Below are 12,754 nucleotides of genomic sequence, written 5' to 3'. Positions count from 1 at the left end.
GTCTCTCCAACGTACAGTATTCTACAAGTTACAGGTGTTGTGTGGCACACCTATGTGCCCGTCATTTGCCTGGTATAAATGGTCACATCTTAATGTAGACGTGCCAATTTGTGTTTACGGTTTATTCAGTTCTTTCTCTGTCTCCTTTCTGTAGGTCAATCAGTGCAGTTTAGAAGGAAAAAAAAAAAGGAGGTCAAGAGTTGACCAAGTTATAGAACAGCTCCTACTGTGTTTGAGCTCTAAAGACAGCGGCAACATTCTGTCACTTGTTCTATTATCTCGAACGCACATTTTTGCACTTGGCATGCAAAATTACATGCACAGGTTATGTACATACACACATATAAATTAGGTGCTAGCCAGAGAATGAGGTGTGTGAATTTAAGCTGTAGTGATATGCATGTAACTTATAGTATTCTGTAAGTTACATGAGTGTGAGTCTTTGCCCATGCTCCACTCAGACGCTGCTTATATAGGGCAGTGCAAGCAGTGTATAAGGCACAAGGGAGATGCGGGAGTAAAAAAATAGCTCCTAAACCATTATCTCCCCTCAGGTGGCTGAGGTGTGTTGCACAGGGTACAATTCTAGCTCGGGATGCTCCTGCAGTTACTTGTATGCCTATCTGTAAAATACACACTATGTAAGATGTATGCATATTTACAGAATAGAGTTTAGGTGGATTTTTAGCATACATGCATTTATGTGCACACATACGTGGGTATATGCCATTATTCTAGTAAGTTACGTGTGTAATCGGCATGTAAATGTAAGCACAGGCTTTATAGAACTACCTTCTAACAGCAGTGGTTGTACCTAGCTTAGTTGCCACCCGAGGCAGAGCCTCCCTTGACTCAGAAGGGGGTGCACTGAGTTGTTGCGCAGCTGTCAGCTCTGCCGACCCCTGCCCTGGAACAGCAAGATGATGTCAGAGGGGGCAGGAGACCAGCAGAGCCAACAGCCGCATGACTGCTTACTGCACACTCTTTGCTATCTGCACCTGAGGCGGACGGCATCCACCGCCACTGTCTTACCGTACACGTACCTTTGAATAACTGGCCCCCAAAGCATATTTCCTGTGAATTTGAGCCACTTCACAAACATCCAAAGACTTAGGTGAGAATGTGCCCTGACAGTGATAATGCACGTCATGGAGAACCTGCTTGGGAAATGACATGTGACCTATCAGCCTAACTAGTAGTTCTTACCTCTGAATGATGCTCTTCATTCTGCTGCAGTACTTCCATGCAGAGTTCAGCTAAATGAAGAATGTCTTCCAACTTTTTAGCGGGTGCTGCTTGGCTCAACATCTCTTAAGAAAAAAAAATAAAATTTGTTTCAGCCACTAGTATCACAGACACAGAATATACACATTGGGGTAGATTCAAAGAAAGGGTGCCTGAAGTTAGGTGCTGGCATACAATGCGCTAAGCACGGATTCTATAACAGCAGTTGTGCGTGCAACTGCCATTATAGAATACTAGTGTAAGTCTGTATATATGCACCCAACTTTAGGTGTGAGTAGTTATGCCATGTCAAAAGTTGGTATAGGTGCTTGTGCCCCACTGTAGGCAGTTAGATGTACAAATGTTAGTATTCTATAACATATGCACATAATTGCTAGGCAACGCCCCTGACCTATGGCCACATCCCTAGTTAAAGCCTGTGACAGAATTTGAGTGCATGCTAAAGAATATAGACTAAGGACAGTTGTGTGTGTAACTGTTAATTGGTACCAATTAGTGCCAATTAAGGCGATTGTAGCTTATTGCTCATTAACACCAATTATCAGTTCATTATTAAATTAATCTATGCATGCAACTGACCTTACTCTGTACCTTGAGCATATGACTTTCTGTGCTAAGTGTAAAGCTGGGTGTATAAGTTTATAGAATCTGGGGAATTGTTACTAGCTGTATCATAATATAGAATGTGTTGCCATTTAACTCTAATGGTAATAGAAATAAAACAAAACACAGAAAAGAAAATAACAGAACATAACAATATATCCTATATTCCGTCATTTACCTTGAGGTTTTAAGCGGAATACGTCAAGAAAACTGAACATAACCAGGAAAATAGATTTATGATTAAACTCAACCTTCAAAATAACTGCCCAGTAGAATTCAAGACATATTTCCTGAACAAATGTCTTGATTAGACCTCTAAAGTGCCTGTAATCAATAGCTGATACTAAAAAAGTCAAAACTATTTTATCCTATCTTGCTTCCTGAAATAAAAATAAGTTATCTAATAGCTTAATTCTCTCTATACTCCGTAAGGAAGAAAAAGTGAACAAATTATCAATTCTACTTACTCTAGACTTCTTTTGAAACACAAAGAGGGCACCTTCGCTCATTCTGTTTCTTCTACAATTTTGGGGACTACTAAAGAAGTTGTACAGCTCTTGGGTTCCAATCAATCCAAAGGATTATCCCGTTCCATTTTATGTTAAATCTTTTTTATTGCAAGGTAAAGTAAAACACATTGTTACAGAAACGCAATAATCAGAACTTGTTTTATATATACTTCCCCTCCAACTAACCCCTTTCCCTCCCCCCTCTCCCCCCTACTCCCCTTCCCCCCTTCCCCATCCCCTTATTACTAGTCTACAGAGTACCATTAGTAGTTCAATAGTCTACTCCTAGCTGTCGGAGTTAGTGTGTGAAGAAATGTGTTCCATACAACTTGAAACTGTGATCCAGCTTTGGAATTAAAGTCCGCTATCCCCATTCTCTCCAATCTCAATAGTGCTATCATGCGCGTCCTCCACTGAGTCCGCGTGGGACATTGTCGAGACAGCCAGCCAGCCATGATCACTTGTTTGGCAACTATAATTGCTTTCTGAACAAAAATTGTAAATCCTGCTGGGATTGGATAGATGAATTTTGGGTGTCCCAGCAATAACCCAGAGTCATATTTCCATTGTGCGGACCACAGGCCAGAGACATATTGGATCAGAAGTGTCCAGAATCGCGCTACACCCCTGCAACTCCAGAGCATATGTCCCAGTGTGGCTCCGACTTCTCCGCATTTGGGGCACTCTCCCCACGAGGAGAGCCCCATGTGGAAAGCTCTTCTCGGGGATATGTAGAGGCGGAGCGCTATTTTAAATTGCAGTTCCCAATGCATAGTCATGCTGGTTTGTTTCCGTATCTTTAACAGGTGCTCTTTAAGTTGAGATGCCGTCAAATCTAATTGTATGTCATTTTTCCACATGGCCAGTAGCTTATTATAATCCAGTTCTTCTGCTGTATCTTTAATATGTCTGTGATGGAATTTGAGTGGAATCTTTTGTTGCGCTGTGAGAGAAAAGGCTGAAGTTAGTTCCTCTTGAACGTCCTCTGCTAAGTCTTCCCACGGCAAAGATTGCACATAGTGCCTCAGTTGGAGGTAATGGAATTTGTCCGAGGGACGTAAAGAGTATTCTTTCTGTAGTTCCGGAAAGGATTTAAGTTTTCCCTCCGGGGTAACAACATGTAATAAATATCGCATCCCACTGCGTCCCCATCTCTGAAAAGCTGGATATAGTAAGCCAGCCTCAAAGGCCGGATTTCCACATATGGGTAGGTATGGAGTGGTCCTCGCTGAAAAGTTGTGAAGTTTACAAATCCATTTCCACACCATTCTTGCTGTCTTCATTATTCCAGAAACTCTCAAAATGTAAGGTATCTGGGGCCCCCTTACATGTAAGTAGGTACTAAAATGTATTTCAGGGTGCTGCTGTAGTTCAAGTGCTGTGTTTGTGAAATCTTGAGTTCCTCTGAACCAGTCATTTATATGGCGCATGCCACTGGCCACTGTCATAAATTTGATGTTCAGGAGTCCCAAGCCACCATATTCTGTCGGGATACATAGCACTGAGTATGGGAGGCGTGGTTTTTTCCCCCTCCATACGAAGACCTGCACTGTTTTTATCAGTTGTTGCTCATCAGTCCTCTTTAAAAAGAGCGGGAGGGTCTGAAATGTATACAGCCATCTAGGAACTATGACCATATTGACCAGGGCAATTCGTCCCATTAGAGAAAGTGGCAGCGCCCTCCAGGCCAACAACTGTTTTTTTGTGTCCCGCAAAAGCCGCTGTACATTGAGTTCATAAAGTTTGGACAAATCCATGGGGATGTGGACTCCCAGATAGGTCAGCGAGATCCGCGCCCATTGTAGGGGAAAAGTTCCAGGCCAGGTTGTTTGTATCTCCGGGAGCACTGGAAGTGCTGTGGATTTGTGTAGGTTTAATTGGAAGCCAGAGAGACTCCCATATTGTTCAATGATCTTTAGTAATCGTTCTAGGGTTCTGGAGGGCTCCCTCAGTACCACCAATAAGTCATCTGCGTAGGCCAGAATTTTTATTGTATGACCCACTAATGTAACCCCTTGTAGGTCTGGGGCTGCGAGGACCGTTCGTATCAGGGGCTCCAGAGACAATAGAAACAGCAGGGGAGACAGGGGGCAGCCCTGCCTGGTACCTCTGTAAATCTGAAACTCTGTCTCCCTGATACCATTCACCAATACACTCGCTCTGGGTTGACTGTATAGAGTTTCTACCGCTTGTGTAAACCACCCCCTTATACCCATCTTTTCCAATGTTTGAAACATGAAGTCCCACCCAACCCGGTCAAAGGCTTTCTCAGCATCAAGACTCAGAATCAGGGTGGGTACCTCGTTTTGTCTACTTGCTGCTATTGTCAAAAGGAGCTTCCTGACATTATGTACCGCCTGTCGGCCTCTCACGAATCCCACCTGCTCTGTACCTATCAGTGAGGGCAAGCATTGTGCCAGCCTATCTGCCATTATTTTCGCCAATACTTTTGTGTCTACATTTAATAGCGATATCGGTCTATATGATTCCACTTTGTCTAAGGGTTTCCCTGGTTTAGGTATGAGCGTTATCAACGCTGTGTTCGCATATCGTGGAAAGCTCCCTTCCTCAATGACCTCTTGGAAATATTCCAGGAGTGCTGCTAAGGCTTTACCAGGCAGGATTTTATAGTATTCCCCAGAAAAACCGTCTGGGCCCGGTGCAGACCGCAATTTTAACGCTTTGACCCCCCTCTGCAGCTCGGACATTGTCAATGGCTGGTTTAAAGTTTCCAGCTGTTCCTCCGTTAATTTGGGGAGGTCTATGTGCTGCAAATAATCTCGTATTGCATGTGCGTTTGGAGGTGATTGCTTTTGATATAAAGTAGTAAAATATTCTGTAAATGTCTGTCCTATCTTTCTATTGTCACTTATGAGTTCTCCCTTATGGCTTTTTAGGGAGGTCACCGTCCGTGGACCGCCTACCGTTTTAATTAATCGCCCCATCATTCTGCCTACCTTGTTCCCAAACCTCTCTAATTTGTATTTATAAAACAAAGAAGACTTCACCTCTTTCTCATGCAGCAGACTATTTAATGCTACCCGAGTGGCTTTTAAATTTTCCAGGGTAACCAAAGAGGGATGATGTAAGTGTATCTTTTTAGCCCTCTGTAGCTGTCGTTCTAAGAGTAATATGCTAGCTGCTTTTCGTTTATTCTTAGCGCTACAGTAAGCTATGATAGCCCCCCGCAGAACTGCCTTTGAAGCTGACCAGAACAGCTCAGGTTGGAGATCTGCATGTATACCATTATGCTCTATGTATTGCTCCCAGCTCTTTTGTACATGCGCCCGCAGGTGCGGGTCGGTATGTAGATGAGCCGGATACCTCCATCCTGTCCCCCCCTTGAACTCTGACCTAAGCTTAAGGTCTACCCATACCAGGGCGTGGTCGGATATTTCTTCGGGACCTATGGTTGCTGCCTCCACCAGATGAAACAAGGGACGGGCCAACATAATATAGTCTATCCTGGCATGAGAGCCATGTGCCCTTGACCTATGTGTATAATCGCTCTCCCCAGGGTGGAGCACCCTCCACGTGTCCACTAAATCTAACGTTTTATTAAACATTTGGAACTCTCGCGCCCTCGTCCCACGGTAGTCGGAGGCCAGGATATTAGTGCAATCTTGACGAGGGTCTATAACCGCATTAAAATCCCCTGCTACTATCAAATCTCCTCCCCCACTCTGCAAACATCTCCCGGCCAGATCTTTAAAGAATGCAGCATCAAAATTATTGGGCCCATATAATACCAGCAGCAACAAGTTCCTCCCTTCTAGCCACACTTTTAGCAAAATAAAATCCCCTCTATCCCCCCTTTCCAAGATTGTAGCTTTATAGGGGAGTCCTTTTCGAAATAGTACAGCAACTCCCCCCTTCTTACCGCGAGATGGGGAGGCAAATACTTCGCTAACCCATGATTTTTGCAGCTTTAAATGTTCTTTCTCCGTGAGGCGGGTTTCTTGCAAGCATGCCACATCAGCTTTATGTCTTTTCAATGCTGATAAGATCTTAGATCTTTTAATCGGGGAGCTTATTCCTCCTACATTCCAGGTTACAATTCTAGTGGACATGCTTACTAAACTCACCATTTTTAGTGATCCTGCCCCCCAACTTTACGGTCTCTCGCTGTTCTTTAACTGTAAGAATCCCCCAGCTCTCCGACCACTCACCCCAACTACCCAAGTTGCCTAAGTGTTTCATATTACCCCATTGATCTCTAACATACAGTGATTTTAAACTTCTGGTACTCTTTGATTTTGAACTGAATAACATCCCAAATCCCAATCCCCCCCTTACCCCCCACCCTTTCTTCCATCCCTCTGCCATCATCCAGGCCCAGACCTGCGCCTGGGTACGGCTAGAGTCCACCTGAGTAGCGAGGGGCCCTCCTCCCCGTATGATTTAAATTTCCTGTACTTACTGCTGCTGCTATATATATTATTCTCCGACTCACAGCAAGCGTTTTAGGACTTTCAATCACCCTCAGAGATGCCCTTCTCCTGTAATCCAGTCTTGGCTTCCTCTGATGTTTGGAAAGTGTGCCACTGTCCTTGTATCAGAACTTTTAGCGTAGCCGGGTATTGGAGCCTAAAGCGAATTTGTTTCTGTGCTAGCATTGAGCATATCTGATGGAATTTTTTCCGTTGCTCTTGTACGCCAAAGGAGTAGTCCTGAAACATCAAAACTGGGCGCCCCTCGTGTGTTAAGTCTCCCCTCCTAATCTTAAATCCATTCAGTATTTCCATTTTAGAGCGGTAGTTGAGCACTCGCGCCACTATGACACGAGGTCTCTTTTGACTATCAGTTTTGCGTCCCACGCGGTGTGCGCGCTCAAGTACTAAAGGCCCAAGGGAGTCTGATAAGGCCAATTCTTTAGATAGCCAGTCTGTGAGCCAAGGCACTAAATTTCTGTCCGGTATGTTTTCCGAGATGCCTACAATGCGCACATTGTTCCTCCTGGAGCGGTTTTCTAAGTCCTCCAGTTTATCGTAATGCTCCTGGAGCTGTTGTTTAATTTCGCGGATGTCCACGCTATAGGCCTGTGAGTCATCTTCTAAAGCCGAAACCCGCACAGAGAGATCTTCCGCGCGGGTCTCCAGTCCCTCCAACTTAGCGTGGAAAGTGTCTATTTTTTGTTCAACAGTGTCCCACCGAGGCTGCCAGGCCTTCGCCACCGCGGCTGTTAGTTGCTCCAGTTGCGACGTCGAAAATGCTTGTTCACATTGTTGTGGTTCGCCCGCCATTTTAGACTCGGAGGCAGGCAACTTAACCTTTTCTTTCTCTTTTTTCCCGGTCCGAAGCGCCATTCCAATCGGGGTTTTGTTCAGGTATTTGTCCATGCAGTTATGCTGTAGCCGGCGGCTATTTTATTAATGTTTTTTGAGCAGTATTTTTAAGAATACGGGGTTGAGGCCCACGAGCTGCAGCACTGCACGTCTGCTCAGCTCATCGCATCACGTGGACTCAATTTAAAAGCATTTAACATCCTCATTAATTTAAACATCAGAAATACCTGGCTGAGGGACCTATGCAGAAAGCTACTACTCATCCCGTTCCATTTTTACCCCATTTTATTATCTGACTCAGTATCATCTGCTTCTAAACAGGAGGTTTCTTTGAAAGATATTTATGATGTTTTGTTTAAGATGGATAAAAACTTTAAAGAGACTTTATCATTGTATAGTAAATTTACTTTTGAAACAGCAGAAAAATTTGTTGAAACTGATAAACGGTTTATTACATTGCAAAAGGACAAGGAGAAATTGGGTACTCAGGTTGCCTCTTGTCAAACAGCTGTAGTGTCTTCTGTTAAAAGATAGTCTTATGTTGCATAGGCATTTGGAGAATTCTGTAACTTGCGGTTTCTAAAACTTTTCTATTACTCTTTTTCTTTCTTCAATGGAACTTTTTAAGATGTACATGAAAGATGTTATGCAAATGGCATTTCATTCAGCTGATATAGGGGCCCTTTTCCTAAGGCACACCTTGAAAAATGGCTTGCAGTAGTGTAGATGCATGTTTTGGGTGTGCACAGAATCTATTTCAGAGCACCTGTAAAAATACCTGTTCTTTATTTTTGCCGAAAATGGACATGCGGCAAAATGGGTCTGACACCTTACCGCCAGCCATTGACCTAACGGTAAGGTCTCATGCAGTAACCGGGCAGTAATGGTCTACGTGTGTAGGATGCCGATTACTGCCCGATTACCGCCTACATGCCAGAAGATAAAAATATTTTCCGGCACACATAGTGGGCACGCGTAAAAAGTAATATTACCGCAAGGGTCATGATGTAGCTGGGCGGTAACTTGGAATTGCTGCACGTTGGGTGCACATAGGCGCTTACGCGCCTTAGCAAAAGGGCCCCATAAAGACTATGTATTATATGTCTAAAGATGTAAGCCAAATTAATCAAAACAGTGAGTTTGATAACTTAAATTCCCCTGATTATTTAGATCTTACCAAATTTCATGAATCCTCTAAGGATGTAATTGAGAACCGAACTGGTTACTTTTACTTTTTTTTTTTTTAGAAAAAAATGGCAATTCTTAGGACATATTTTTAAAAGAAGAATATATACCCTTTTGTGGTCAAAAAATGACAGTGTTTCCAGGCCAATGCAAATGCATCATAAAGCTTTCTTACAGCTTAACACAAAGGTTTTGGCTGTGGATGGCATTTTCTTCTTAATATTTTCATGTAAATGCCTGGTAATTTATTTATTTGTTTGTTGCATTTGTATCCCACATTATCCCATCCATTTGCAGGCTCAATGTGGCTTACAATGTTCCGTCATGGCATTCGCCATTCCGGAGTGTAAATTACAATTGATATTACATAAAGAACATGGATGACAAAATAGTATTAAGCAATCAGGTAAGAGAGAAAACAATCAGAATATCAAGTAAGGGGTGATGTGTTACAGTTCCTATTATGGATCATTGTGGTATGCCTTCTTGAAGAGATAAGTCTTCAGTGATTTACGAAAGTTGATTAAGTTGTAAATTGTTTTCAGGTCAAGTGGCAGTGCATTCCACAGCTGAGTGCCCATATAGGAAAAGCTAGATGCATGTGTTAGCTAGATGCATACGAAAGCAAATTATATATTTTCTTGGAACCTAATCATTTGAAAGTGTTTCTATCTTCTAAAGCAACAAACATGGAATAAGCTATATTGTAAGTGAGTTAGGTTAGTTTGGGATATTGTTGTTTATTTTTTATGCCTGAATAGTTATCTTTATATATATGACTAGTAAAAAAGGCCCGTTTCTGACACAAATGAAACGGGCGCTAGCAAGGTTTTCCTCGGAGTGTGTATGTTTGAGAGAGTGTAAGTGAGAGTGACTGTGTGTGTGAGAGAGAGAGAATGTGCGAGAGAGTGTGTGTGTGAGAGAGAGAGAGTGAGTCTGGGTGCGAGTGTGTCTGTGAGAGAGAGAGAGTGTGTGTGTGAGAATGAGAGTGTGTGCAAGTGCGTATGTGAGACACAGTGTGAGAGAGAGAGAGAGAGTGTGTGTGAGACACAGACTCTCTGTGAGACTGAGTGTATGAGACCAAGAGAGTGTGTGACACATAGAGAATGAATGTGATACAGTGTGAGACATAGAGTGTGTGAGAGTGAGAGAAAGACATTGACTGTAAGAGAGAGAGAGAGAGAGAGAGAGAGAGAAAGAAAGAGAGAAAGAGAGAGAGAGAGACCTCCCCCCCCCCTGGTGTCAGGTCCCCCTCCCTCCCTCTCTCTGGTGTCAGGCCCCCCCCCCCCCTCTCTCTCTGGTGTCTGAGCGTTACTGTGCAGGACGCTGAGCTCTGGCTGTGCTTCAAGGAACTGACCAATCCTATTTAATAGAATGCACCTCCAACATTCTGAAGACGAGAAACCTCGTGTGGTTGGTCACTTCTGCTTGTGACGAACCCGGAAGTAAGTGATGTCAATTCAGGAGATGGATACAGAGATCAGGAATGCCTCAGCCATGCAGTCAGCTTCAGAATATTGGAGGTGTGTTTTATTATATAGGATTCTTGGATTTTCTTAGTGACTCCTGCGAATCCCATGATGTGGACTTGATGCAAATATCTTTTTTTTGGAGTGGAGTTGCCTAGTGGTTAGTGCAGTGGACTTTGATCCTGGGGGACTGAGTTCAGTTCCCACTGCAGCTCCTTGTGACTCTGGGCAAGTCACTTAACCCTCCATTGCCCCTGGTACAAAATAAGTACCTGAATATATGTAAACCGCTTTGAATGTAGTTGCAAAAACCTCAGAAAGGCAGTATATCAAGTCCCATTTCGCTTGATGATTATGTTTTGTATTGCTTAATGCATCTTCTTGGTTTACTGTGGATGCTATATCTATAAATTCAATTAAAAAATTATTATAATGGAAGATAAAAATTGGTAATCGATGTGGTTTATCCTCACACTTTTTTTCTTCTTCACCTGAGTTACTAATTAGCAAAACCTTTTTTTGTGAATAGTTTGTGCCATTTCATCTGTAATTCCAAGGAGTAAATAATACTATGAATCAAAGTAGATTGTAATGAAACTAAAGAATCAAGTGATGATACTTCTACACCTTCAATCATGGGATATACTCTTATAGCATACAGTTATATAACCTTGGCTCTTGCGTACCTTTAGAGCACACTGGTGGCAAATCTGTAACAAGGGTGTCCCTGCTTATGTGTCCTAATGCTGTGCAAAAACTACCTTTTCAATAACAGCATCTGGGTGCCCAGATTCCACTACAGAATACTAGGGTAAACCCGCCTTGGTTCACCTACAGTGACCATTTAGCCCAGGTCAATGGCAAGCATCAATGGGCACACTTAAGTATGACATGCAACACATGTAACTTATTGCATTCTATAGGTTGCATGCATAAGTTGGGGACATGTTCATGCCCCATCCACATATATGTCCTCCTTACAGCTATGTGCTATAGCACTATCATATAGAATAGCGCAGTGTGCACTTACGCATGCAAACATGAAATTGCTCATCTACTGTTAGTGATATATATATAACCTGTCATTAAAATCATCCATAGTACCTGAAGATTGGAGGGTGTCCAATGTAATGCCAATTTTTAAAAAGGGTTCCAGGGGGTGATCAAGGAAATTACAAACCAGTAAGTCTGACATCAGTGCCAGGCAAAATAGTGGAAACTATTATAAAGAATAAAATTATAGAACATGTAGATAAACATGGTTTAATGGGACAGAGTCAGCATGGATTCAGCCAAGGGAAGTCTTGCCTCACCAATTTGCTTCATTTCTTTAAAGACGTGAATATACATGTTGATAAAGGCGAGCCGGTTGATGTAGTGCATCTAGATTTTCAGACAGCTTTTGAAGTTCTTCATGAGAGACTCTTGGGAAACTTAAAGAGTCATGGGATAGGAGGCAATGTTCTGTTATGAATTAGGAATAGGTTAATGGATAGAAAACAGAGGGTAGGGTTAAATGGCCATTTTTCTCAATGGAGGAGGGTGAATACTTGAGTGCCGCAGGGATCTATACTGGGACTGGTGCTATTTAACATATTTATAAACGATATGGAAATTGGAATGATAAGTGAGGTGATTAAACTAACGGATGACACAAAACTATTAAAAGTTGTTAAAACGCATGCGGACTGTGAAAAATTGCAGGGAGCCCTTAGAAAATTAGAAGACTGGGTATCCAAATGGCAAATGAAATTTTATGTGGACAAATGCAAAGTGATGCACATTGGGAAGAATAATCTGATTCATAGTTATCTGATGTTAGGGTCCACCTTGGGAATCAGCACCTAAGAAAAACATCTAGGTGTCATTGAGGGGCATAATCGAAAGGAGCGCCCAAGTTTTCCTGAGGACGTCCTCGCAGGACGTCCCGGTGAAGGGGCGGGGAAACCCGTATTATCGAAACAAGGTGGGTGTCCATCTTTCATTTCAATAATGTGGTCGGGGACGCCCAAATCTTGACATTTAAGTCGCCCCTAGAGATAGTAGTCCTTAGACTTGGTCATTTCTGATTTTTGATGATAATGGAAACTAAGGACGCCCATCTCAGAAATGACCACATGCAAGCCATTTGGTCGTGGGAGGAGCCAGCATTCATAGTGCACTGGTCCCCCTGACATGCCAGGACACCAACCGGGCATCCTAGGGGGCACTGCAGAAAAAGCTCCCAGGTACATAGCTCCCTTACCTTGTGTGCTGAACCCCCCAAAAACCCACTACCTACAACTGTACACCACTACTATAGCCCTTACAGGTGAAGGGGGGCTCACATTTACCACCACAAGTGTAACAGGTGGTGGTGGTGGGGGGTGGGCCTGGGTCCGCCTGCCTGAAGTGCATTGCACCCACTAAAACTGCTCCAGGGACATGCATACTGCTGTCAGAGACCTGAGTATGACAT

At 43.1% G+C, this 12,754-nt stretch overlaps 1 protein-coding gene across 5 annotated transcripts in view; it reads right to left on the bottom strand.

Moving 5' to 3' along the window:
• CADPS2 (calcium dependent secretion activator 2) overlaps window positions 1-12,754 on the bottom strand; it is a 596,794-nt gene that overhangs the window by 161,357 nt on the left and 422,683 nt on the right. For all 5 annotated transcript variants that reach the window (XM_030215887.1, XM_030215888.1, XM_030215889.1 and 2 more), the window contains exon 17: window positions 1,207-1,310. In XM_030215887.1, coding sequence (XP_030071747.1) covers window positions 1,207-1,310 — 104 coding nt within the window. The remainder of the gene's footprint in view (window positions 1-1,206; window positions 1,311-12,754) is intronic.

The sequence above is a fragment of the Microcaecilia unicolor genome, chromosome 10, assembly GCF_901765095.1.
Source record: "Microcaecilia unicolor chromosome 10, aMicUni1.1, whole genome shotgun sequence".
NCBI lineage: Eukaryota > Metazoa > Chordata > Amphibia > Gymnophiona > Siphonopidae > Microcaecilia > Microcaecilia unicolor.
The sequence above is the reverse complement of the archived record's forward strand: the minus strand, read 5'-3'. Positions and strand labels throughout refer to the sequence as shown.